This window comes from Amblyraja radiata, chromosome 23, assembly GCF_010909765.2.
Source record: "Amblyraja radiata isolate CabotCenter1 chromosome 23, sAmbRad1.1.pri, whole genome shotgun sequence".
Taxonomy (NCBI): Eukaryota; Metazoa; Chordata; class Chondrichthyes; order Rajiformes; family Rajidae; genus Amblyraja; species Amblyraja radiata.
This window is the reverse complement of record NC_045978.1, coordinates 3995934-4023869: the sequence shown is the minus strand read 5'-3', so window position 1 is coordinate 4023869 and position 27936 is coordinate 3995934. Positions and strand designations below refer to the sequence as shown.

The 27936-nt window shown below is 44.4% G+C and overlaps 1 protein-coding gene across 3 annotated transcripts in view; it reads right to left on the bottom strand.

The window, feature by feature from the left end:
- Nucleotides 1-5979: 5979 nt before the first annotated feature.
- nkain4 (sodium/potassium transporting ATPase interacting 4) overlaps nt 5980-27936 on the bottom strand; it is an 80921-nt gene continuing 58964 nt past the window's right edge. The window contains exons 4-7 of one of the 3 annotated variants that reach the window (XM_033041388.1): nt 23162-23359; nt 14562-14622; nt 8240-8324; nt 5980-7297 (exon numbers count right to left, since the gene is read on the bottom strand). In XM_033041388.1, the coding sequence (XP_032897279.1) occupies nt 7288-7297; nt 8240-8324; nt 14562-14622; nt 23162-23359 (354 nt within the window). In that variant the 3' untranslated portion in view covers nt 5980-7287. Of the gene's footprint in view, nt 7298-8235; nt 8325-14561; nt 14623-23161; nt 23360-27936 lie in introns of those variants that run through there. The other 2 variants (XM_033041391.1, XM_033041390.1) reach the window with 2 other exon arrangements.

Below are 27936 nucleotides of genomic sequence, written 5' to 3'. Positions count from 1 at the left end.
TCATCTTTTAGCATTGTTAAAATGTTGACTTGCTGAATTTTGAACAGCGGTAATTTGTTCACCATAGTAAAGCCTAACCTTGAAAGACCATTGGCCAGCACCGCCATTCATTGTGATCATGGCTGATCGTCCCCAATCAATAACCCGTGCCTGCCTTCTCACCATATCCTTTGACTCCACTAGCCCCTAGAGCTCTATCTAACTCTCTCTTAAATCCATCCAGTGACTTGGCCTCTGTGGCAGGGAATTCCATAAATTCACAACTCTGGGTGAAAACTTTTTTTCTCACGTCAGTCTTAAATGACCTCCCCTTTATTCTAAGACTGTGGCCCCTGGTTCTGGACTCGCCCCACATTGGGAACATTTTTCCTGCATCTAGCTTGTCCAGTCCTTTTATAATTGTATATGTTTCTATAAGATCGCCCCTCATCCTTCTAAACTCCAGTGAATACAAGCCTAGTCTTTTAAATCTGTCCTCATATGACAGTCCCGCCATCCCAGGGATCAATCTCATGAACCTACGCTGCACTGCCTCAATCACAAGGATGTCCTTCCTCAAATTAGGAGACCAAAACTGTACACAATACTCCAGATGTGGTCTCCAGATGTGGGCATGCCTACTTTTTTTGTAGGCATGCCCACTTCCAAACTTATGTCGGCCAATTGTTAGGATTGTTGAGCCAAGTGTTGACTTTGAAAATGACGCCAAAACATGGCGCCTCTTGCACGTGGGGTCAGTGGACTATTTCTGTACGCCTGCTAATCGTCGAAGTGCTTGGGTACGGCAATATTGTCCCGCACTGTTTGTGAGACAAGAGTTTCACTGTGCATTTACACATCACCCATGTGACAACAGAAGAACCATTGAAAGTTTTAAACGGAGGACAAGAACTGGATAAAGGGCTTATTTTTCATTGTGTGAGAACTGGCAAAAATTCCATGATGAACGGTGGCGCAGCGGTACAGTTACTGCCTTACAGCGCTTGCAAAACGCCGGAGACCCGACTTCCATCCCGACTACGGGTGCTGCCTGTAGGGAGCTTGTACCTTCTCCCCCGTGACCACGTGGGTTTTCTCCGAGATCTTCGGTTTCCTCCCGCATTCCCTCCCACGGAACGCTCGAGGCTCCTGACCGCGGGAGAACAAAGAAGGGAAGAGATTGAACTTTTTTTCGCCTTCCATCACAGTGAGGAATGTGGAGGGGTCACTGTGGTGGATGTTTTTGTTTTGTTAAAATGTATTTTGTGTGTTTTGTTGCTTTTATTGGTATGACTGTACGGCGAATCAAATTCCTCGTGTGTTGCAAAACATATTTGTCTATTAAACTAATGATTATTATGAAACTTATGATTATTATGATTATTCCAAAGACGTACAGGTATGTTGGTCAATTGGCTTGGTATAAGTGCAAATTGTCCTGTGTGTGTGTGTATGTGTGTGTGTGTGTGTGTTAATGTGTAGAGATCGCTGGTCAGTATGGACTTGGTGGGCTGAAGGGCATGTTTTCGCACTGTATCTCTAAACTAAAATCTAAAAAGACACAGTGCCTGGGCAGTAAAATGTATTATTATTATTATTATTATTATTATTATAAGGGGTGGGATAATAATAATAAGTATTATAAGGGGTGGGAATTAATAAGCTTTGGCTTCTTCCTGCTCCTTTTCGGACACATATGATTTCATTTATTTATAGATATTGTTTATGACACTTTATAAATATTTGTGTTTTGTTTTTTGTATGCTGTTTCACATTTGCTTTTTATTCTTTTATTCTGTCCGGAATAAATAACTAATAAATAAAAAAATAAATAAAAATTATTATTAGTTGCTTGCACTGGAAGTCAGGAAATCAGACAAAAATAAAGTTGGCTCTTGGCTAGCGTTTTCCTGCAGATGTCCTTTGTTCCTGGAATCCGGAAGCATTTGTGTAATTAAGGATTAATAACTATCTAATTTAACCCACAAGTATAGAGGCAGATAGCCATTTTGTGAAAAAATCAAACGGCAAAAATCCAGAATGTAAATCACATAAAGACTGCACTTTAAATCAATAAAAACCCACTTATTTTATGAAATCTTTGAAAATTTATACAACTTCAAAGTTTAATATATATATGAAGAAAATTACAAATGCTGTACAACGGCAAGTAAACAGTAAAAAATCTTGAATGCCCACTGAGCGGAAATAATACAGAGCTTGTCACATTTAATGGAAGAGACACTGTAAAACTATTTGCCTCATCCTACATGTTCACACATACTATTTATTCACGTCCTACGGTTCCATAAAAAGGTTTATTTCTACGGAGGATCTTTTATTTGTTAATCAACACTTTATTAAAATAAAGTAAATGGTGGAAGACTGCCATTTAATAGAGGCAGGCAGACACAAAATGCTGGAGTAACTCAGCGGGACAGGCAGCATCTCTGGAGAGAAGGGATGGGTGACGTTTTTCAGGTCGAGACCCTCCTTCAGACAGTTTTCAAGAAGGGTTAATAGAGGCACATGCTTCTCAACTGAAGATTGTGATCATCAATGCAGAACAAGGAGTCACAGTTTAAGGATAAGAGGGAAGTCTTTTTGGACAGAGATGAGAAAATCATTTTTTACACAGAGAGTGGTGAATCTGTGGAATTCTCTGCCATAGAAGGTAGTTGAGGCCAGTTCATTGGCTAGATTTAAGAGGGAGTTAGATGTGGCCCGTGTGGCTAAAGGGATCAGGGGGTATGGAGAGAAGGCAGGTATGGGATATTGATTTGGATGATCAGCCATGATCATATTGAATGGCGGTGCAGGCTTGAAGGGCCAAATGGCCTACGCCTGCACCTATTTTCTATGTTTCTATGTTTCTATGCCACAAAGCATTTTTCATATACCCAGTATTGTCTAATAATGCTTTATATTACATGATGCCTTCATAAATGAATAGCTCGAAATGATCCCATTTTATACTTTCTGGTGTATATCCAAAATTATGTATCAGAATTATCACAATGACAAAGTAATGATGTTGGTAAGCCATGGCACCAGCCATTGTAACAGGACAATGTCTTATCAGGGTTATTAATATGTATAGGAAGGAACTGCAGATGCAGGTTTAAACCGAAGATAAGACACAAAATGCTGGAGTAACTCAGCGGGACAGGCAGCATCTCTGGAGAGAAGGAATGGGTCCCACCCACTCCCCTGACATCAGTCTGAAGAAGGTGTCTCAACCAGAGACGTCGGCCATTCCTTCTCTCCAGAGATGCTGCCTGTGCCACTGAGTTACTCCGGCATTTTGTGTCTATCTTATTATCTCTTAGAATAAAGGGGAGGCCATTTAAGACTGCAGAGGGCAGTGGAGGCCAAATCACTTGATGGATTTAAGAGAGAGTTAGATAGAGCTCTAGGGGCTGTTGGAGTCAAGGGATATGGGGAGAAGGCAGGCACGGGTTATTGATTGGGGACGATCAGCCATGATCACAATGGATGGCGATGCTGGCTCGAAGGGCCGAATGGCCTCCTCCTGCACCTATTTTCTATGTTTCTATGTTTCTATTATTATGTATGGTAGATTGGAATGTCCCTTCTAACATTTTAGAAAATATAATTGCCAACAAAGGATATCTTATAGAGAAACAAGGAATTGCAGATGCTGGTTTGGAAAGATAGAAATGTTGGAGTAACTTAGTGGGTCAGGCACCATCTAGGAAGGGGACATTTTATAGTTTTTTTGTAAATGTAGGGATAGTGCAGTCATTGGACTTTTATTGTTGCCAGGACTTGTGGACTTGAGCTATAGGGAGAGGTTGGGCTGGGACTTCATTCCTTTCAGCACAGGCAGATGAGGGGTGATCTTATAAAGGCATATAAGGTCATGCAGGAAATACATTAATTCTGGGGGTCGAGAACCAGGGGCCACAGTTTAAGAATAAGGAGTAAGCCATTTAGAACGGTGACGGGGAAACTCTTTTTCACACAGGGAGTAGTGAGTCTGTGGAATTCTCTGCCTCGGTGGCCGGTTCTCTGGATACTTTCAAGAGAGCTAGATAGGGCTCTTAAAGATAGCGGAGTCAGGGAATACGGGGGGAAGGCAGGAACGGGGTACTGATTGGGGATGATCAGCCATAATCGCATTGAATGGCGGTGCTGGCTCGAAGGGCCGAATGGCCTACTCCTGCACCTATTGTCTATTGTCAATTAATAGATGCATCTCTTTGAATAACATTTGGCACCCTTAAATACACATTTAACGTGTATTAAATTATTTGGAATATATATAATGAATGTACAGAGTGTTTTACCCAGAGTTGGGGAATCAGGAACCAGGGGACATAGGGTTAAGGTGAGAGGGGAAAGATTTATTAGGAATCTGAGGGGTAACCTTTTCACATGTAGGATGGTGAATACATGGAACGAGCTGACAGAGGTGGTAGTTGAGGCAGGGACTGTAACAACATTTGGACAGGTACATGTATAGGAAAAGTTTAGAGGGGGTATGGGCCAAACGCAGGCAGGTGGGGATAGTATAGATGAGGAAGCTTGTTGGGCTGAAGGGCCTGTTTCCATGCTGTATAACTCTATGACTGTCCTTCCAAACACTCTCACTGAGGCCGTCTGTTTCTAAGCCGTTCACAGTTTTGCAATCAATATTAATTCTGATTTTGATGAACCAGGGGACATGGGGTTAAGGTGAGAGGGGAAAGAATTATTAGTAATCTGAGGGTTAACCCTACAAATGCAATCAACCCGACGTGCACAAACAAGATCAAATAGAACAAGTTGACCTACAACTTTAGGCTGTGCACGCACGCGGGTTCAATCCTGACTTCTTCTTGCGTATGGCGTGCACAGCCTAAAGTTGTAGGACAACTTGTTCTATTTGATCTTATTTGATTGTGCACGCCGGGTTGATTGCATTCGTCGAAACAGGGCGGACCACGTGAAGGTTGCAATCTTCCACCCCAATCCTGACTATGGGTCATAATACATATAACTCTAGTCTTCTGTAGGAATGAACTTCTGGAGTTGCTTTTAAACCGAAGATAGGCACAAAATGCTGGAGTAACTCAGCGGGACAGGCTGCATCTCTGGAGAGAAGGAATGAGTGACATTTCAGGTCGAGACCCTTCTTCAGAACCTTCTCGACCCGAAACATCACCCATTCCTTCTCTCCAGAGATGCTGCCGGTCCCGCTGAGTTACTCCAGCATTTTGTGTCTGTCTAACTATATATAGTCTTCTGTTTAGAATTGCTGTGATTTTTTGTATGACTGTAAGGGAAAAATAATTTTGTTGTCACTTCATTGAAGACAATGTCAATAAATTAAATCAAATCAAATCAAATGATTTTTGCTCCAGATTATTTGATTCGTCGTTGAAAGTATACCTTACAGGTATAGAGTTTATAGCTATTAATAACCCCCAATTGTAACGATCTACTGACAGATGGATATCATCTGATGGCCATAAACTGATGAACATTGATGGTTTAGTGAGGAGGATGCACAAAAGATTATTTGATGCAGGAAAGACAAGATTCTGAAACCACCCAGTGCAAATATGCTTTTGAACAGCTAGAGGGCAGTGTTTCCCAAAAGTAGCTCAGAAACTAAACAAAGTAACTCAGTGGGTCAGGCAACATCTCTGGAGAACATCTCTGGCGCTACAGGTCTCTCCGTTGCCGGACCAGCAGGTCCAGGAACAGCTTCTTCCCTGTACCTCGGTGATTGCCAATCATCCCCCCCCCCCCCCCACTCCTTGCACCAGGAAGAAAATACTATGACTGTATGCACGTAGATTTATTTATTGTTCGTATTTATGTCGCTTTTCTAGGGAGATGCTAACTGCATTTCGTTGTCTCTGTACTGTACACTGCACAATGACAATAAAGATGAATCTGAATCTGAATCTGAGAACATGGATAGGTGACGTCTAGGGTCGGGACCCTTCAGTGGGGGAGCGGGGGAAAGAAAGCAGATTCACACACTTTAAACATGTTTGTACGTCAAGATCTGCGTCTTTATTCGAGTTTAGTTTAGAGAAACAGTACAGAAACAGGCCCTACGGCCCACCGAGCCCTCGCCGACCCAGCGATCCCCGCACACTAACACTATCCTACACACACTAGGGACAGTTTACAATTTACAGTAGCCAAATAAATCACAACCCTGTACGTCTTTGGAGTGTGGGAGGAAACCAGAGCACCCGGGGAAACCCACGCGGTCACAGGAAGAACATACAAACTCCAGACGGACAGCACCCATGGTGAGGATCGAACCCCCGACTCTGGCGCTGTAAGGCAGCAAATCTACCGCTGCGTCACCTCTAAATCACCCTTCCCATCAGACTATCCTTTGAACTCAAGTTAGACACAAAATGGTGGAGTAACTCAGCGGGTCAGGCAGCACCTCGGGAGAAAGGGAATATGTGATGTTTCAGGTCGAGACCCTTCTTCAAACTCCACACAGACGGCATCTGAGGGTGGGATCGAACCTGGGGTCTCTGGTGCCGCGAGGCAGCAGCTCTAACCACTGTGTGACACCTGTACGAAATTTGAGATATCCTGATGTTGTGAACAATGCTGACTGGAGCAGATTCTTTTGGTTTCTGGATTTCAGAACAAACAGTTCATGACTAAAGATAGTGGATCTGAGGTCTATCGGCCATTAATTCTTCTGAACGATCACTAAAACTGGAGAGGATCCAGTCAAAGCTCTGAAGAAAATGACCTAACGATGCAAAAATGTTCTCCTTATGAAACGAGACCTGAAAGCCAGCATATCACAAATCCTGGACCTTGGCATATCACAAATCAATAAATTCACAGTTTAAAAAAAACCCAATGAGATCTGAAGAAGTTCTTGTTTGAAAGAAATGTTGGAACAAACAAGCTGCTAAAACATCGAGACATGGTTTGCCTGGCAGTTTGGCATCTTATTTCTCCTCTGTCCTCAGGCAATTAGTAGCTCTTCTGATGCAAATTGAAGAACAAAACATCTTTTTCTTTCAAGGTCCAAGTTCTTAATTTTGCAAAATGACTAAACTGGACTTCTCCATTTCGCTCCTTGCTTGAAGCCCCAATATCTTTCTTCTCAGATGCGCAGTTCTTAAGTCTAGACAAAGGGAATTACGGCAATTTAAAAGAAAATGCTTTTATATTAGAAATTGAATCAATTTCAAAAAGTTAATTGTCTTGGAATGTGATGAGTGGAATCAGATGAGCAGCTGTTTCGATATCTCATGCGTTTTCTTGCAGTAGCCTTCAACAGCTGAAACGTTTGTTGTAGAAAAGACTCTTCACTTACGTAGACCTGTGGGGAAAGAAAGAGAATGTTTGTTTCTTGGAAGATGCTTTAATTGGTTCTCACGTTCATTAAACTTTGGCCTACTTTTGTCAGCGTTTTAAATTTGCGCGCAATTAAGTATGTGTGTCTTGATCGGTTGAGTTCAGTGTCTTAATCACGGTGGCACAGCGGTAGAGTTGCTGCCTTACAGCGTCAGAGGTGCCCAGAGAAAGTCCACGCAGGTCGCGGGGAGAACGTACAAACTCCGTCTAGGCAAGCACCTGTAGTCGGGATTGAACCCGGGTCTCTGGCGCTGTGAGGCAGCAACTGTCCTTCGTACCTCCACCAATGTAAAGCACTTTGGTCAACGAGAGTTGTTTTTTTAAATGCGCTATAGAAATAAAAGTGACTTGACTTGACTAACTCTACCACTGCTCCACCGTGGAGGTGAACGAGGTAAGGAGAGGTGAAGATTGTGGGACATATGAGGAGAAACTCAGCGGGCGAGGCAGCATCTATGGAGCGAAGGAATAGGTGACGTTTCGGGTTGAGACCCTTCTTCAGTCTCGACCCGAAACGTCACCTATTTCCTTTGCTCCACAGACGCTGAGTTTCTCCAGCATTTTTGTCTACCTTCGATTTTTCCAGCATCTGCAGTTCCGTCTTAAACAAGGAGATATGAGGAGGTGAGTTTACAACTCGTAATCCACTGTTACAAATTGGAAATTGAAAATTGGGGTATCGCAAACTTTCCAATTTATCGTGTAAAATGGTGAGCGTTGCGGGAGGTTGTGGAATGATTTCTAGTGTAATCTGTGAAGTGTCAGTTTGTAACTGGACCCTCTGCTATATACGGTATGTCCCGCCAACCCATACAGGCGAGGTTGCCACAATGGAGCGCAGACAGGTTAAAGGTTGCAGCATATCGCAGTACAAAAAGCCATCACCATGACTTGAGGAATTACTTACAGATAAATTGGCTTTAATAGTACATGGGAGGGTTTCTGAGGCACATGGTAGACGGAGAAAGAATCAAATCCACCTATAAAATCAACTGAAATCACAACAAAACCATAAATAAATAAGACGTATGAAGAACGCACGTCCGTGGTTAAAAACAAAGAACCAAACAGCTATTTTTAAATAAATATAATAAAGTTAAAATGAAAACAAAACAAAGTTGAGATTCAAGAAAATGCTGATTTAAAAATATACGTAACACTTTTAACAACAAACGGAACGAGTCTTCTTCAAGCAGACCAGAAAAGTCCCAGCTCCAGTAATGGTCATTTGACATTGTTTAAGAACTGTGATACATCCATTTTGCAAATTCAAGCAGGCAATCAACAGAATGAAAAGTTCATAACTTCATAAGTGACAGGAGCAGAGTTAAGGACATTCGGCCCATCAAGTCTACTCCGTTATTCAATCGTGGCTGATCTATCTCTCCCTCCTAACCCCATTCTCCTGCCATCTCTCCATAACCCCTGACACTGAAGGAGAGTCTCAACACCATTCTTACTCTCCAGAGATGCTGCCTGTCCCGCTGCATTTCTCCAGCTTTTTGTGTCCATCTTCGGTTGAAACCAGCATCTGCAGTTCCTTCCTGCGCTTAATGTAGGTATGTTGCAAAGCCTACCTGAAGCGTCTTTGAAAATCTGCCGCTGAGGGTGTGCGCGATTTTGGCGCCGTTTAGAGGGGGCGGGTTTAAAACGCGATTTTCTCTAGGCTGTTCAAATCGAAGATGTTCAGCCTAGTTAATTATTAACGAAAAATCGCTGGAAGACCCCGTCGCAAAAGCTATTATTAGGTTTAAAGGCCTTGAATAATAGTTATAGTAGTTTAAAAATCAATCTTTAAACCCGCGAGCGCCAGCAACCGCAGGGTCTCATAAAGAAAATAGCAGAAGTTAGGTTGTATATTTTTACATTCAAAAGGGCTTCTAAAGATCCTTTTATACAAAGTTTAATATTGCGAGTAGCTCATTTTGGGCCCAATATATCCCGCAGTATTTTTCTCGGCATTTGAGGGCACAAATCTACCGCAATGTGAACGTTCTAAACCAGCGCGTTCCACAGGGACCCACTGGAAAGCTGATTTAAATGGGCATTTATTTACAGCAATTGAACACTGAATTCCTTCCATTTGGCCTATAAATTAATGTAAATGAGATTTAAAAATCATGTTTTATTGTGAATTATTTGTGAATATTATTTGGACATTTAGGCTATTTAAAAATGTTAATCATTTATTAAGAAATGGATAGATGTTTAGATCTAGTAATTGAAGTCTGAAATTAGCTACAATTAGGTAACTAACTAATTATATGCTTTAATTTCAGGTCATCCAAGTAAGATTATTTTATATTTGTTTCAGAATGCTTCAATCTATGATAACTGAAAATTTCATTCAGTTCTCTTAATTTTTAAGAAAGTTATGGGCTTTTGACTGTCCACGATCACAGCTTTTTTGTTATGTCCATAGAAAATCAATAGGGAACAAGATGCTCATTTCCGAGTATGAAAATGGCCATAACTTTTTAAATACTTGAGATATGAAAGTGAATTAGATGTCAAATTAAACTTATTTTTATGCTTTATCTGATGGGATAAATTACAGACTTGATTTTTAAAATCTCAAAATTTTGTAACATTGCTACTTAATGCAAGCTGAGTGATCCTTACACGAACGAGGGATTATCCAAATGTCGTGAATACTGCCTCGTGGCACAACTGGTAGAACTGCTGCCTCACAGCGCCAGAGACCTGGGTTCGATCCTGACCTCGGTCTGGTGTTGTCTGTCTACGTGGAGTTTGCACGTTCTCCATGTGATGGCGTGAGTTTCCTCCAGGTGCTCTGGATTCCTCCCACACTAATGATGTGCAGGTTAATTGGCCTCTGTAAATTGCCCCTGGTGTGCAGGGAGTGGATGAGATAATGGGATAATATAGTGTGAATGGGTGATCGACGTGGTTGGGCCGAAGGGCCCGTTTCCATGCTGTACCTTTCAATCAATTCAAAGCAGCAATTTGAATTTCACAATTGACATTCATTGTAAGTCATTTGCTTACAATAGCAGATTAAAGGTACGTGGGTCCTGATGTAATGCACCTTACTCAGCCTCATTCACTGTAACATCTTTTATTCATGATCTCCAACTTCGGGAAATTACGGGAAGTTCTTCCATTCAGTTAGCGTAAATAAAGTGGACTTTTCCTTTGTTGCTTAGGTTTGGGACAGCACGGTGGTGCAGCGGTAGAGTTGCTGCCTCACAGCGCCAGGGGCCCTGGATTCGATCCTGGCCACTAGCGCTGTCTGTACGTTCGTGTTGTACGTTCTCCCCATGACCACGTGGGTTTTCTCCGGGTGCTCCGGTTTCCTCCCACACTCCAAAGACGTGCAGGTTTGTAAGTTCATTGGCTTTGGTAAAATTGCAAATTGTCCCTAGTGTGTAGGATAGTACTAGCGTACAGGGTGGTCGCTGGTCAGCATGGACTCAGTGGGCCGAAGGGTCTGTTTCCATGCTGTATCTCTAAATTAAAGTCTAAAGTCATAATTCTAAACAGTTCATGATGTTTTCGGGAGAGCAGTTGGAAGGGAAAGGAAGTCAGTATCATAGTCACGGAGTCTCATCGATACGTACATGAGGGATGAAGAAGCAGGACATGCTAATGGATTCAAAGTTCATTGGAGAGTAACATTAGGGTTGATCTTGTTAGTATCAAGAATGATCTGTCTCTGAGATATAGAAGCTATAAAACAGATAATAACAAGATCAGTGGAAGACAAAAAAGCTAGAGAAACTCAGCGGGTGAGGCAGCATCTATGGAGCGAAGGAATAGGCGACGTTTTGGGTCGAGGCCCTTCTTCAGACTGGATAAGGGTCTCGACCCGAAATGTCGCCTATTTCCTTCGCTCCACAGATGCTGCCTCACCCGCTGGGTTTCTCCAGTATTTTTGTCTACCTTCGAGTTTTCCAGCATCTGCAGTTCTTTCTTAAACATGACAAGATCAGTGAATGGATGAAGTAAAATGTGTGAAAATATGCAAGGCTCTGATTAGTGAGGAGCAGAATTGGGGAGTTCCCAGATTCACAGATTCTTGATAACAAGGTGTTAATAGGTATATAAACAAAAGATCTGCAGAAGGTAGACAAAAATGCTGGAGAAACTCAGCGGGTGCAGCAGCATCTATGGAGCGAAGGAAATAGGCGACGTTTCGGGCCGAAACCCTTCTTCAGACTGATGAAAGATCAGCAGAAGCTGGTTTCTACCAAAGATAGACACAAAGTGCTGGAGTAACTCAGAGGGTCAGACCAAAGACCCTATAGCGAGCAAGATAGATCACTCGATGAAAAAGACCTAGTACGGTCATGGGCAGATTCATGGGTAATTTTCAGCCCCATTTCCGTAACCGGCTTCCGTCTCCGCACCAAAGATCCCGTAGCGGAGCAAAGATACTAGTGCGGAGACGGAAGCCGGTTACGGAAACATCCTCATAAAAATAAAAGTTATTTGGTAAAAATCTTCTCCTCATTTTCAGAATTTAAATTTATTAACACAAACTGTTCCCCCACAACGTTGATTACACTGCGGGTCGGGTCGGGTCGGGTTACTGAAATGGATGAAAAAAAGGCCTCCTTTGCGTACTACACTTCAGCCCATTGCGTTTAGTTGGAGTGGTCTATCTTGCTCCGCTATAGGATCTTTGGGTCAGACTGCATCTCTGGAGAACATAGACCAGCTTAGATGATGCACCTTGGTCAGCATGGATGAGTTGGGCTGAAGGGCCTGTTTCAATGTTGTGTGACACTATGACCCAATGAATCTATAAGATGGGTCTGGTAACATACATATTTCCACCCTATAAATCAGCTGCATGAACGGTTAACTTTACAAACTGTTACTTCTGTTTATTTAACGAGTTCCATTAAAAGGACGCACACCCTGCTCTTCATATCAACACGGCCAAGAATATGCCATCAGTTTATTCCCAAAGGATTTTGAGACAAGGTGAAAAGTTAGGACAGAAGCAATTCTGATTCATGCTAATGTTGGGTTGAGTGGAGAAGGTAAATGAGCTGAAGAACTGAATGATTAGCGGAGCAAAGAGGTGATAATGGGAGAGCAGCAGACACAAGTTAATTTCTGCTAATTGTAACTGGCCTTAACAAAGTTCAATACAAGCTGAATTGTCATACAGAATAGGAGAGCAGACATAATTCATATCTCATTAATTGGGCATGAAGCTGAGAAACGACTGCTACAGAATACCACTATCATTGATTATTTTAACAGGGGCATTTCCTTTTGGTCCGATCACACCAACATCTCGGTTTCATATTAGCTTATTGTCACGTGTACCAAGGTACAGTGTAAAGCTTTCGCTTTTGTTTTTGCTTGTAAGGCAGAGATACGGGCCTGTCCCACTTACGTGACTTTTACGGCGACTGTCGGCACCCGTCATAGGAATTGGCGACGTTTCGGGAAGGGTCTCGAGCCGAAACATCGCCAATTTCTTCTCTCCATAGATGTCGCCTCACCCGATGAGTTTCTCCAGCATTTTGTGTCTACCGTCGATTTTACCAGCATCTGCGGTCCTTTCTTAGACAAGTTCTTGATTAGAACGGGTGTGAATAGTAATGGGAAGAAGGCAGGAGAATGGGATTATGTGGCAGAGATCAGCCACAATTGAATGGCGGAGTAGACTTGATGGGCCGAATGGCCTAATTCTACTTCAATAACTTGTGAACTTCTTTTTCCGTTTCAGTTTAGTTTATTGTCCCGTGTTCCGAGCTACAGTGAATGGGGGGGGGGGGGGGGGGACCTCATTGAAACTTACAGAACAATGAAAGGCAGAGATAGAGTGGATGTGGAGAGGATGTTTCCACTGGTGGGAGAGTCTAGGACCAGAGGTCACAGCCTGTGAATTAAAGGGCGCTCTTTTAGAAAGGAGGTGAGGACGAACTTCTTTAGTCAGAGGGTAGTTAATCTGTGGAACTCATTGCCACAGAGGGCCAAGTCCACTGGCTGGATACCACAGAGCTTTTCACTGCACCACGGTATAAACGTGACAATGATAAACAAAACCAAAATAAAATAATCTATATCTCTCCATATCCACGTGCCTATCCAAAAGTCTATTAAACATCGCTATCGTATCTGCCTCCACCACCACCCCCGGCAGCATGTTCCAGGCACCCACCACCCTGTGTAAAAAACTTGCTCTACACATCTCCTTTAAACCTTGCTCCTCTCACCTTAAAGCTATGCCCTTTTTTTTTAGTTTAGTTTAGTTTAGTTTAGTTTAGAGACACAGAGTGGAAACAGGCCCTTCGGCCCAGCAGGTCTGTGCTGACCAGCGATCCCCGCACACTAACACCATCCTACACCCACTCAGAGAGAGCTAGATAGGGCTCTTAAAGACAGCGGAGTCAGGGGATATGGGGAGAAGGCAGGAACGGGGTACTGATGGGGGATGATCTGGAACTCTCTGCCACAGAGGGTAGGTGAGGCCAGTTCATTGGCTATATTTAAGAGGGAGTTAGATGTGGCCCTTGTGGCTAAAGGTATCAGGGGGTATGGAGAGAAGGCAGGTACGGGATACTGAGTTGGATGATCAGCCATGATCATATTGAATGGCGGTGCAGGCTCGAAGGGCCGAATGGGCTACTCCTGCACCTATTTTCCATGTATCTACAGTATGTATCAGCAATGATCACATTGAATGGCGGTGCAGGCTCGAAGGGCCGAATGGCCTACTCCTGCACCTATTGCCTATTATCTATCTCTGGCCCTATATTTGGCCATCGCCCACAAATGCCTGTTCTATTCTCTCTCTTTCCTGGCAAACACCGCCGATAAACGTGAACGCTGATTGACATAGGATGGAGTTTCCACGCTCCCTGAGTGTTATTGTTGCATCAGATGCTTTGCAGATCATTCTTCTTTCCAGGTAACATGTAGCAGAAGTCACTGCGCATAACGCGGCATCTGCACACGTTGGCAAAATAATGTTCCGTGCGTTCAAATAATGCATCGCACAAATCAGTGAGACATGTATCGCAGCTGCTGTAGCTCCTTCCCTGCCTATTCTTCTCGTTCAATGCCAGAAGTCACTGGAGCTGAAACCTATAATTCACAGGGGTTTTGAGGGAAGTGTTTCTCAGCTAACTCTCTCTCTCTCTCTCTCTCTCTTCTCTCTCTCCGCAAGCTGCCGCAGTTGGCTCGACTTACACATACCACGTCTCACTCCAATTAACCAGTTCACAGTTTCACACACCAGTACTTACAGCTGTCATCCACCTCTGTAGAAACACTGATGACATAACAGGCGTAGACGAATCCAGCAAGCTGCAAAGGAGAAGAAGAAAAGCTTAATAACAACAATAAGCTTTAAATCATTAGGACTGAACATTTACACTCAAGTCGCTGGCGTTCCATTTTTATTCCAGGTTTTTAGAAACATAGAAACGTAGAAAATAGGTGTAGGAGGAGGCCATTCGGCCCTTCGAGCCTGCACCGCCAGAAGGGTTTCGGCCCGAAACGTTGCCTACACTTTTGTCTACCCGCCAGGCAATATGATCACGGCTGATCATCCAAAATCAACACCCCGTTCCTGCTTTCTCCCCATATCCCTTGATTCCATTTGCCCTATCTAACTCTCTTTTAAAAACATCCAGTGAATTGGCCTCTACTGCCTTCTGGGGGGTGTGGACCAGCGGTAGAGTTGCTGCCTCATAGCATTCTATCAAGGGATATGAGGAGAAGGCAGGAACAGGGTACTGATTGTGGATGATCAGCCATGATCACATTGAATGGCGGTGCTGGCTCGAAGGGCTGAATGGCCTACTCCTGCACCTATTGTCTATTGTCTATAATAACAAATGTGAGTGCTTAACAATTGCTTGAATGTGTAAGAAAGAACTGCAGATGCTGGTTTATACCAAAGGTAGACACAAAAAGCTGGAGTAACTCAGCGGGACAGGCAGCATCTCTGGAGAGAAGGAATGGGTGACGTTTCAGGTCGAGACCCTTCTTCAGACAGGTATTAAATATCATATTTAACTGACTTTGGCGTTTTTTTTACAATTGTATTGTGGATATTGGTTTATTATATATAATATCGGTGCTAGTACATATGCCAATTATACATTTAACCCTGTATTCTTGGATTATATTAATGGCAACATACCCATTAGAAGCAAGATTGACTTTCGTAATGCTATGACTTTTTCTAATTTTATCCATATTATCTTCAGGATTTTCTAATCTTGTTCAGATATTTCATACAATGCATTGTCATCAAGCAGGAGGTAGAGAAAAATGCTGGAGAAACTCAGCGGGTGAGGCAGCATCTATGGAGCGAAGGAATAGGTGACGTTTCGGGTCGAGACCCTTCTTCAGACGTCGATCAGGAGGTACTTTCAGGAATATCATTTCAAAATGGACAAATTCCCTGTAGTTTTACTCAGCTGGTGGTCCGCTCTGCAGATAGAATGTTTAGTAGCTGATCTGGCAAACGTTCAACGTCTCCACATGGTGTAGCATTCTGGGAGGTAACATCTGGATCACCAGTCGTTTACATGTCCCAAAGGCCAATAACGCCCTAATTAAACTAAACTGCTTATAAATGCTCAGCTGGAGCACAGATTGGCTTTCTTTGAAGCTCCTTTGCATGTTCATACAGCTCAGAAACAGGCCCTTCGGCCCAACTCGTCCATACTGACCAAGATGCCCCAATCTACACAAGTCTCACATGCCCGCATCTGGCCCATTGAGCCGTATCCCTCTAAAATCTAAACCTTTGTGTAGGATGCTGGGTTACACTGAAAATTGAAGAAGGGTCTCGATCCGAAAGGCCACCCGTTCCTTCTCTCCAGGGATGCTGCCTGTCCCGCTGAGTTACTCCAGCATTTTGTGTCTATCTTCGGTGTAAACCAGCATCTGCAGTTCCTTCCTGCACACTGTATAACCCTCTTGACATCCACACCTTGCCAACAGTGGGTCTAGCAGGGCACCACCCTGCCTGAAGTCATCTGTGGCTGGTCCTGATTGTCCTGGCCTTTCCTTGCCTCCAGCTCTTACCCCCACCCCACCCCCACCTCCCAGTCTGAAGACGGGTCCTCACCCGAAACGTCACCTATTTTTCTCCAGAGATGCTTTTCTCCAGAGATGCTGCCTGACCCGTTGAGTTACTCCAGCACTTTGTGTCCATCTTCAAGATAGCCACAGCTGGATTGGTACAATGCATCTTTCCCCATCCCAACTTTGCATATTATCAGCAAATTGGATTAAACTTCTCAAAAAAACCACAAGAAATAACGTGGTGACAGATGAAATATAATTACATCTTTCCCACGGCATCCGTCAAAATGTGTCACAGTATCATGACACTGAAACAATGATGCATTCTAATTTCCTAAAGCACGTCTTGGCAGCTCACATAAATCTACTCTGCAGTGTTCATGGGTTCATAAATTAAGGGAGTAGCGTTAGGCCATTTGGCCCATCTAATCCGCCATTCAACTGTGGCTGATCTATCTTCCCCTCTCAACTCCATTCTCTTGCCTTCTCCCCATAACCCCTGACACCCGTATTAATCAAAGTGCATTAGTTTTGTATATTTGTACACTGTACATTGTACACTGCAAGGGCCAGGAAGTGAGCGGGTAAAATCACCTCTGACCCCCCTCACCCTGGCCACAAACTCTTTGAATCACTTCCCTCTGGAAGGCGACTCCGGATTGTCAAAGCCGCCACAGCCAGAGATAAAAACAGCTTTATTCCCCCACGAGTAGTAGCTCTACTCAATAACCAAAAATCTGTGGCCTCCTTTTTTGCACTGGTATTTTATTTAATTCACATGTTTAATCGATAATGTTTTATTATTAATGTTTTATGTGTCATTCCTAACTGCCACTGTATGTCATGTTGTCACTTGCGGGCGGAGCACCAAGGCAAATTCCTTGTATGTGAATACTAGGCCAATAAACTTATTCATTCATTCATTGTCCTGGTTTATCTTTGGTAGACACCTACAGATTTGTATTCTACATGTCCCCAAACCCCAATCTATACTCCATCTCCAATCTCCAAACACAAAACTTCTCTAAACCATCTCTAAACTTGCCAAGCAGTTTCCTTGCAAGTCCAATTCCCCTAAACATGACAAAATAATTATAAGATGCCTAAAACATGACTGGAGATTGATTTCATGTTATACTGCGCACAAAAGGAATTGGAACTAGTGAAATGAAATACAGAATTTACAACACTGGAAAAAAATATCAATTTGCTTCGAGGTGAGCAAAACACAAAGTGCTGGAAGAACTCGGAAGGTCAGGCAGCATCTGTGGAGGGAATGGACTGATGACGTTTCTGATCGGGACTCTTCTTCAGACTGATGGAATGGGGGAGTGGGGAGAGCGCTGATAAAAAGAAGGGCAAAGCCTGGAGTGATAGGTGAAGTGCTGGAGTAACTCAGTAGGACAGACAGCATCTCTGGAGAACACGGATAACTGACTTTAGATGTTAGAGATACAGCATGGAAACAGGCCCTTCGGCCCATCGAGACCGCGCCGACCAGCGATCACCCCGTACACTAGCCTTATCCTACAGACTCGGGACAATTTACAATTATTACCAAAGCCAATTAACCTGCAAATCTGAATTAACCCGAGTCTGAAGAATGGTTTCGACCCGAAACGTTGCCTATTTCCTTCGCTCCATAGATGCTGCCTCACCCGCTGAGTTTCTCCAGCATTTTTGTCTACCTCCGATTTTCCAGCATCTGCAGTTCCTTCTTAAACAATAACCTGCAAATCTGCATGTCTTTGGAATGTGGGAGGAAACCAGAGCACCCGGAGAAAACCCACGCGGTCCAAGGGAAAATGTACAAACTCCATACAGACTGCACCCATAGTTAAACACACAGGCAAAGACATATAGGTTTGTAGGTTAATTGGCTTCAGTAAAATTGTACAAATTGTCCCTAATGTGGAGGACTCGGTGAACTGAATGTCCCGTTTCCTCATTGTTTCTCTAAAAGTCTAAAGTCTAAGGTAAAGCTATGAAGAATGCATCAAGGTTGAACTGAATCGAGGACAGCACAGTGTGTAAGAAAGAACTGCAGATGCTGGTTCAAACCGAAGTTGGGCAAAAAATGCTGCAGTAACTCAGCAGGACAGGCAGCGTCTCTGGAGAGAACAAATGTCCCGAAACGTCACCCATTCCTTCTCTCCAGAGACGCTGCCTGTCCCGCTGAGTTACTCCAGCATTTTGTGCCCACCTACGAGGACAACACAGCCTATTAATTCATGATCATGACTGATAAGTGCTGTGTTAGTTTAGCAGCAGAATTGCAATGTCAAGAATGTTTGGAAAATTCTTTGAAATAGAATAAATATCTTAATTCTTGAAATGCTTACCCCCCCAGCTATTGGCCAAACATACCCTTTGGATTTGAGTATTATGTTCTGCTGGCAAGGTAACATTCTTCAGACATTATCTATGGTTCAAATATCTTTTAATTATAATCAATTATCCATAATATATAATGATTCATTTTGCAGTCCAACAGCTGGCATTAGTTATCTTCAGTTTGTGAGAAAACAGTTGCACTGATAAACTATGGACAACCATACACAGTTTTCACAATTTTGATGGTGTGTGTCTTATTATAGACAATAGACAATAGGTGCAGGAGTAGGCCATTCGGCCCTTCGAGCCAGCACCGCCATTCACTGTGATCATCCACATTCAGTACCCCGTTCCTGCCTTCTCAACATATCCCCTGACTCCGTTATCTTTAAGAGCTCTATCTAAAGGGCCTGTCCCACTGTACGAGTTTACCCAAGAGCTCTCCCGAGTTTAAAAAAAAATCAAACTCGTGGTAAGAACGTGGAATGTACGTAGCGGGTACGTCGGAGCTCGGGGGCGTCTCTTAGCGGCTCGTAACGCTAACGGCAGGTACTCGGGAAACGCGGTAAGCTCGTGAAGTTTTTTTCAACATGTTGAAAAATATCCACGAGAGCCCCGAGTACCTACGAGCGGCCATTACCGTAATTCTCCGAGTTCGAATCAGGGGAAACTCGGGAGAATTAGCTCGTACAGTGGGACAGCCCCTTTTAACTCTCTCTTGAAAGCATCCAGTGGAATTGCCTCCACTGCCTTCTGAAGCAGAGAATTCCACAGATTCACAACTCTCTGGGTGAATTATTGACAGGTGGGGTTGGATAAGGTTTAGATTTATTAGGTTAGTATAGTTCTGTTTAGTTTATTGTCAATGCCAATGTCAATTCTTTATTACAATGTTATCAAAGCTTATTAACCTACAAGAACGTGCAAACTCCACACAGACAGCACCGCAAGGTCAGGATCAAGCCAGGGTCTCTGGTGCTGTGAGGCAGCAGCTCTACCAGTTGCGCCACCGTGCCACCTGAATAACTGATGCTAAAATCAATTCAAATGTATAATAATACATTAGCAATTAGATCTCATTTTTAATGCTTTTTGACTCGTTGAAGTTGCCACATGCTCTTGTGATTAATGATGAATGATCAGGTGTGTAACCTTGTATAAAGAATGCGATGTGGAGGTAAGGTGTCACTAAGCATCTGAATTTTTATGTAAATAAATGCCGGTGACACAGGTGGTTCTGCTTCCTCCAAGCATGAGCCTGGATCACGTTTCCTGACTGACTTGGTGCCGAGCCAGATGTACCTGTTAATATAGCGCGCTGGCTGGCAACAGCTTCAGGCTTTGCTGGTCAGGCAGCATCTGTGGAGAAAAGGAATAGGTGTCGAGTCCGATCTGAAGAAGGGTTCCGACCCGGAACGTCACCCATTCCTTCTCTCCGCAGATGCTGCCTGACCCGCTGAGTTGCTCCAGCATTTTATGTCTGTCTTCGGTGTAAACCAGTTCCTTCCCACACATTCAGAAGTTGCTGTCTTGGCAGGACCAGCTGCCATCTAACCACACACACACACACACACACACACACACACATACCAGTGGTAGACAAAAGTGCTGGAGAAACTCAGCGGGTGCAGCAGCATCTAAGGAGCGAAGGAAATAGGCAACTTTTCGGGCCGAAACCCTTCTTCAGACTGATGGACAAGCTAAATGCTTGAATGCTTAAAAACATTAAATGCTTAAAAACAGAATGACGACACAAAATGCTGCTGTCAGACCTGTTGAGTTACACCAGCTCTTGGGCTCTTCCTTTAAATAGGTACATTGACATGCAAGGATTGGAGGAATATGGATCATAGAAACATAGAAACATAGAAAATAGGTGCAGGAGTAGGCCATTCGGCCCTTCGAGCCTGCACCGCCATTCGATATGATCATGGCTGATCATCCAGCTCAGTATCCCATCCCTGCCTTCTCTCCATACCCCCTGATCCCTTTAGCCACAAGGCCCACATCTAACTCCCTCTTAAATATAGCCAATGAACTGGCCTCAACTACCTTCTGTGGCAGAGAATTCCACAGATTCACCACTCTCTGTGTAAAAAATGATTTTCTCATCTCGGTCCTAAAAGACGTCCCTCTTATTCTTAAACTGTGACCCCTTGTTCTGGACTTCCCCAACATCGGGAATAATCTTCCTGCATCTAGCCCGTCCAACCCCTTAAGAATTTTGGACATTTCTATAAGATCCCCCCTCAATCTTCTGAATTCTAGCGTGTACAAGCCGAGTCTATCCAGTCTTTCTTCATATGAAAGTCCTCCATCATATGGAGGTAGAGAAGATTAGTTTAAGTTGGCATCATGTTAAGAATGGACATTGTGGGCCGAAGGGCCTGTTCCCCTGCTGTGCTGAACTATGGTTTATAAACGTAATTCTTGATGTGGTTTGATAAAGTTCATCCACAAAGAAACATCCTTCCCAAGTTGGTTGGAGGATTGCAAATATTTTATGACGTTATTCAGCAACAAAAATGTGAATGTTGTAGGAAGAAACTGCAGATGCTGGTTTACACCGAAGATAGACACGAAATGCTGGAGTAACTCAGCGGGACAGGCAGCATTCCAGAAAAGGAATAGGTGAGGTTTTGGGTGGAGACCCTTCTTCAGACAGAGAGTTGGGGGAATGGGAAACGAGAGATATAGACGGTGATATAGAGAGATGTAGAACAAATTGTCTGCCTCAGAGGGCGGTGGAGGCAGGTTCTCTGGATGCTTTCAAGAGAGAGCTAGATAGGGCTCTTAAAGATAGCGGAGTCAGGGGATATGGGGAGAAGGCAGGCGTCTACAGCCCGTGGGGGACCCGGGGGGGGGGAGAAGAAGCCATCACTGCCGGCCCGCGGCCAACTTCTACCGCGGGGCCCGGCGTGAACTTAACATCACCCCTGGAGGGGAGCTTCGACCGCCGGCCCTGCAGTCTACGGTGCTTCTGGCTGCGGCGGAGACTTTAAATCTCGACCGCCGGCCTGCGGCCTACACCAACTTAAAGCCGCGGTCTCCGGTGAGGAAGAGCCGATCCTGGACTGACTCTGGACTCTGGTCCTGTCCACTGGGGGGAAATGGAGGAGGACTGGCCAAATTTTGTGGCGTGGTGGATGTTTGTGTTACATTTTTATTGTGTTTGTGTGTTCTTTATTATTGTACCGCTGCTGACAACCCAAATTCCACCGACCCTGGTTGTGTGGCAAATAAATTCTATGTATCTATCTATCTTTCCTCCCACACTCCAAAGACGTACAGGTTTGTAGGTCAATTCGCTTGGTAAATGTAAAAATTGTCCCTAGTGGGTGTAGGATAGTGTTCGTGTGCAGGGATCACTGGTCAGTGTGGACCCGGTGGGTCGAAGGGCCTGTTTCCGTGCTGTATCTCTAAACTAAACTAAACTAAAAACTAAATGTTGGTGTAACTCAGCGGGTCAGGCAGCATCTCTGGAGAACATGGAATGGGTAATGTTCCCGATGTTGGGGGGAGTCCAGAACCAGGGGACCATAGTTGAAGAATAAGGGGTAAGCCAATTAGAACGGTGATGAGTAAACACTTTTTCACACAGAGAGTTAGTTGTGAGTCGATGTAATTCTCTGCCTCAGAGGGCAGTGGAGGCCGGTTCTCTGGATACTTTCAAGAGAGAGCTAGATAGAGCTCTTAAAGATAGTGGAGTCAGGGGATATGGGGAGAAGGCAGGAAACATAGAAACATAGAAAATAGGTGCAGGAGTAGGCCATTCGGCCCTTCGAGCCTGCACCGCCATTCAATTTGATCATGGCTGATCATCCAACTCAGTATCCTGTACCTGCCTTCTCTCCATACCCCCTGATCCCTTTAGCCACAAGGGCCACATCTAACTCCCTCTTAAATATAGCCAATGAACTGGCCTCAACTACCTTCTGTGGCAGAGAATTCCAGAGATTCACCACTCTCTGTGTGAAAAATGTTTTCCTCATCTCGGTCCTAAAAGATTTCCCCCTTATCCTTAAACTGTGACCCCTTGTCCTGGACGTCCCCAACATCTGGAACAATCTTCCTGCATCTAGCCTGTCCAACCCCTTAACAATTTTGTAAGTTTCTATAAGAACGGGGTACTGATTGTGGATGGTACACAAAATTGCTGGGGAAACTCAGCGGGTGCAGCAGCATCTATGGAGCGAAGGAAATAGGCGACGTTTCGGCCCGAAACGTCGCCTATTTCCTTCGCTCCATAGATGCTGCTGCACCCGCTGAGTTTCCCCAGCAATTTTGTGTACCTTCGATATTCCAGCATCTGCAGTTCCTTTTTGAACACTGATTGTGGATGATCAGCCATGATCACATTGAATGGCGGTGCTGGCTCGAAGGGCCGAATGGCCTACTCCTGCACCTTATTGTCTATCGTATCGGAACCGAATTTTCCCGACGGCGTTATATAGTCAAGTTTCGTACTTACGGCCAAGAGTATTTGTGAGGAGCTGTGAATGACTTCAATGTATTGGTAATCAATAACGCATCCGATCACCGAGACGTACGACTGGCCATCCAACGTTCTCACATGGTTGGATGACATCTCTCTCCTCACACAGCCCGGTCCATGTTCACTCCACCATGAATGATGCACGGATATGTTAAATGTCAGGAGGTCACTTTCCTGGGCAGAAACAAGGATATGTTATAGTCCCATATGGTATATATAACAATTATAGCCATACCCATTATGAATCACCAACTCGCTACCATCTGCAGAACACATACACTGGTAGGGAAGATTCAAACAAGAGGACATGACTTGAGAATTAAGGGACAAAAGTTTAGGGGTAACATGAGGGGGAACTTCTTTACTCAGAGAGTGGTGGCTGTGTGGAATGAGCTTCCAGTGGAAGTGGTGGAGGCAGGTTTGGTTTTATCATTTAAAAATAAAATTGGATAGGTATATGGACGGGAAAGGAATGGAGGGTTATGGTCTGAGTGCAGGTAGATGGGACTAGGGGAGAGTAAGTGTTCGGCACGGACTAGAAGGGCCGAGATGGCCTGTTTCCGTGCTGTAATTGTGGCTATATGGTTATATTATATTATTGTTTATAATTGCTGAGTTGGATGATCAGCCATGATCATATTGAATGGCGGTGCAGGCTCGAAGGGCCGAATGGCCTACTCCTGCACCTATTTTCTATGTTTCTATATGGTTATATGGTTATTATATTTCCACTGGTACACAAAAATGCTGGAGAAACTCAGCGGGTGCAGCAGCATCTATGGAGCGAAGGAAATAGGCAAAGTTTCGGGCCGAAACCCAAAGGAAATAGGCAACGTTTCGGGTCGAAACCCTTGGGGTTTCGGCCCGAAACGCTGCCTATTTCCTTCGCTCCATAGATGCTACTGCACCCGCTGAGTTTCTCCAGCATTTTTGTGTACCTTCGATTTTCCAGCATCTGCAGTTCCTTCTTAAACATTTATTTCCACTGTTGCTCAGCAGGACAATGGCGGATAAGGCATTGCCACAGACGGCTGTGGAGGCCAAGTCAATGACTATTTTTAAATTGGCGATCGACAGATTCTTGATTAGTACGGGTGTCAGGGGTTACAGGGAGAAGGCAGGAGAATGGGGTTAAGGGCTTGTCCCGCTTTCACGACCTAATTCACGACCTCTGCCCAGTTTGCCCTTGACTCATACTCGCAGCATGGTCGTCACGAGGTCGTAGGAGGTCGTAGGTAGGTCGTAGGTAGATCGTAGCAGGGCGTGATGCCAGTCGTAGGCACTCGTGGCATCAAGTAGGTCGGGGCGTTTTTTCAACATGATGAAAAATGTCCACGAGTAAAAAAGGTTGCGAATTAGGTCGGGAAAGTGGGACAGACCCGTTAGGAGGGAGAGATAGATCAGCCATGATTGAATGGCGGGGAAGACTTGATGGGCCGAATGGCCTAATACTGCTCCCAGAAGGTGCTAAAGATGGATACAAAGTGCTGGGGTAACTCAGCGGGGCCAGGCAGCATCTGTGGAGAAAAAGGATGGGCGATGTTTCGGGTTGGGACCCTTCTTCGGGACCCGGAAGATAGATGAAGGGTCCCGAGCCGAAACACTGCCCATCCTTTTTCTCCAGGGATGCTGCCTGACCTGCTGTGTTACTCCAGCAATTGGTGTCTAGCTTCGGTATAAACCAGCACCTGCAGTCCTGTTTTCCTCCAACCAATCAGTTGCTGGCAGAATGTGGCTCAAGCACAGAGCGGCACCAGAGACCCAGGTTCGATCCTGACCTCGGCTGCTGTCTGTGCGGAGTTTGCACGTTTGGCGTTTGCTCCAGTTCCCTCCTGCATCCCAAAGGCGTGCGTGTTCGTAGGTTAATTGGCCCGCTGTAAATTGGCCCCAGAATCCGGAGGAAACAAGGTAGTCATAGAGAGGTAGACACAAAAAGCTGGAGTAACTCAGCGGGTGAGGCAGCATCTCTGGAGAGAAGGAATGGGCGACGTTTCGGGTCGAGACCCTTCTTCACACTGAGGTATGAATGGTATACTTTTTCCTTTTGCTCCATAGACGCTGCTGGACCCGCTAAGTTACTCCAGAATTTGGTATCTATTTTTGTGTCGGAAGGAACTGCAGGTGCTGGCTTAAACTGAAGATAGACACAAAAAGCTGGAGTAACTCAGCGGGACAGGCAGCATCTCTGGAGAGAAGGAATGGGTGACGTTGCGGGTCGAGACCCTTCTTCATACTCTGACGTTTTGAGCCGAGACCCTTCTTCAGACACAGGGAGAACATGCAAACTCCACACAGACAGCACCCAAGGAAGGGATCGAACCCGGGTCTCTGGTGATGTGAGGCAGCACCTCAACCAGCTGCACCTCTCTGCTGCCTGAACTAAATGACCAGGATGGATATCTGCAGCATCTTATTGTTCCACATTAGACAAAATCTCGGACACGGGCCAGCATCCCCTGTGTCTACGGGGATAGATAGATCAGCCATGCCGTCCCAACGGCAGATCATCGGCTGTTGTATGGAGAGCTGTGTCAGGACAAGCGCTCAGTTGGGGGGGGGGGGGGGGTGCAGAGGAAACACCTCAAAGTGTCCCTCAATGTGTCCCTCAAAGACCTCAACATCGATCTCAATACTTGGGAGTCGCTCTGCTCTGGACCGCTCAACTGGGCAAAGCAAGATCACCACAGGAGCACGTGCGCGCAGCTGAGAAGAAGCTCAGATGAAACGCGCCGGGCGCAAGGCTCGAGCCGCATCAGCTTCTACCGCTGCGCCCACCCAACTGTGTCCCGTGTGCGGGCGCGACTCCCGGGCCTGGATCGGTCTCACTGGCCACCTCCAGGCCCACAAACAAAACTCACTGAAGTCACAGACAATGGACAATAGACAATAGGTGCAGGAGGAGGCCATTCGGCCCTTCGAGACAGCACCGCCATTCAATGTGATCATGGCTGATCATGGTCTCCTTCGACTACGAAGGATGAACAAACAACACAACTGTTCTAAGTTAAATAAACAGTGAGTAGACAGCAGGATAGTCGCCTACAGTGGACACCAGGTCAAAACATGAATGGACTCGAGAATCACCACTTATAAACGATCCACAGCACAACAGTAGGTGGTTTGTACAAAATGGATGGAGATTCGTCCATCCACGGTAAAGGCATGACATTCGCAGTGTCTTCCATGAAGAAACAGTGACAAAAATAACAAGTTGGAAAAATCCCACCAATATTATGGGTGAGTAGGCAGAGCGTTGGAAACGCATCATTAGATTAACTGTAAATCACAGCCAAAAAAAAAAAGTCCTTTCATCGTATATTACATCCTTTCAGATGGAGGCAGGAAAATGAGAGAAATAAATATACCTGCTGAAGTTAATTTAGAGACACTTGAGGTTGGGATGGGGGAGGTTGTGGCATTTTTGATGCACAGCGACAATGCCAATGAATAATTAGGTTGAGAGAGAAAAAAAAGTATTCTCCGACGCTTGGAGAAGTGTACAGAATAAGAATGTCATTTGGTGGTGGGGAGGGGGGAGGGGAGGGATTATGTGCTGCACGCGGACAGTTGCTAGGCAGCAGGATAGTCATCCTCACACAATAAACATGTGCAATATGGTAAAGCTGTCCACACATCACTGAAACAAGTCGTACAGCCTCCGCCCGCTATTGTACTGTTCAAACACATTCAACGCTTGTTTTGAAATATTATGCACTTAGCACAAACATATTGTTGCATTTGTATTTGGTGTCACATTTTTAGAAACTGTAGCCACTTACTGTGTTTATGAATGATTATATCTAGTCTAATGAAGGAAATTATTAAAAGATTTATGCCACTGCTTGTAGAACATGGTCCATAGAGTTTGCTTGGAAACTAAAGATGTTTATACTTTTGTACAAACCAATGCAATAGATGCAAAATTGTTAGTGGTAGAATTTACAGAATTGTGTTGATGGACAATAGACAATAGACAATAGGTGCAGGAGTAGGCCATTCGGCCCTTCGAGCCAGCACCGCCATTCAATGTGATCATGGCTGATCACCCCCAATCAGTACCCTGTTCCTGCCTTCTCCCCATCTCCCCTGACTCCTATATTTTTAAGAGTCCTATCTAGCTCTCTCTTGAAAGCATCCAGAGAACCGGCCCCCACCGCCCTCTGAGGAGGAGAATTCCACAGACTCACAACTCTCTGTGAGAAAAAGTGTTTCCTCGTCTCCGTTCTAAATGGCTTACTCCTTATTCTTAAAGATTAGGTTAAAGATAGTCAATGATTTGGCTATTCACCGTTTTTAACCAAATCTTACATCTTAGATGAATTGAAATCCTTTTCACCTGAAAACTCCAGAAGATGCCTTTTAATAAATCGGATTTATGAAATGTTTGATCTGTAGTTAACCACTTCTAATGCTCAACATCAAACGATAAAATGGATTTCAATTAGACAATAGACAATAGGTGCAGGAGTAGGCCATTCGGCCCTTCCAGCCAGCACCGCCATTCAATGTGATCATGGCTGATCATCCACAATCAGTTTTGTTGACGTATGTTTCGTTTTCAGATTTGTCACAGGAATGGAAGCGATATACTAACCAAGCTATAGATATAACCTGCAGCCAAATGCAATTCGTCTTTATGTCTAATGCATTTGCATCATCATTATTTACTTGGGCCACTGAACCCTAGCTGTTTTCCCTCTCCAAAAATGTTAATTTCCCTTAAATGTAATTGCTTTTATCTGAGTTTTATT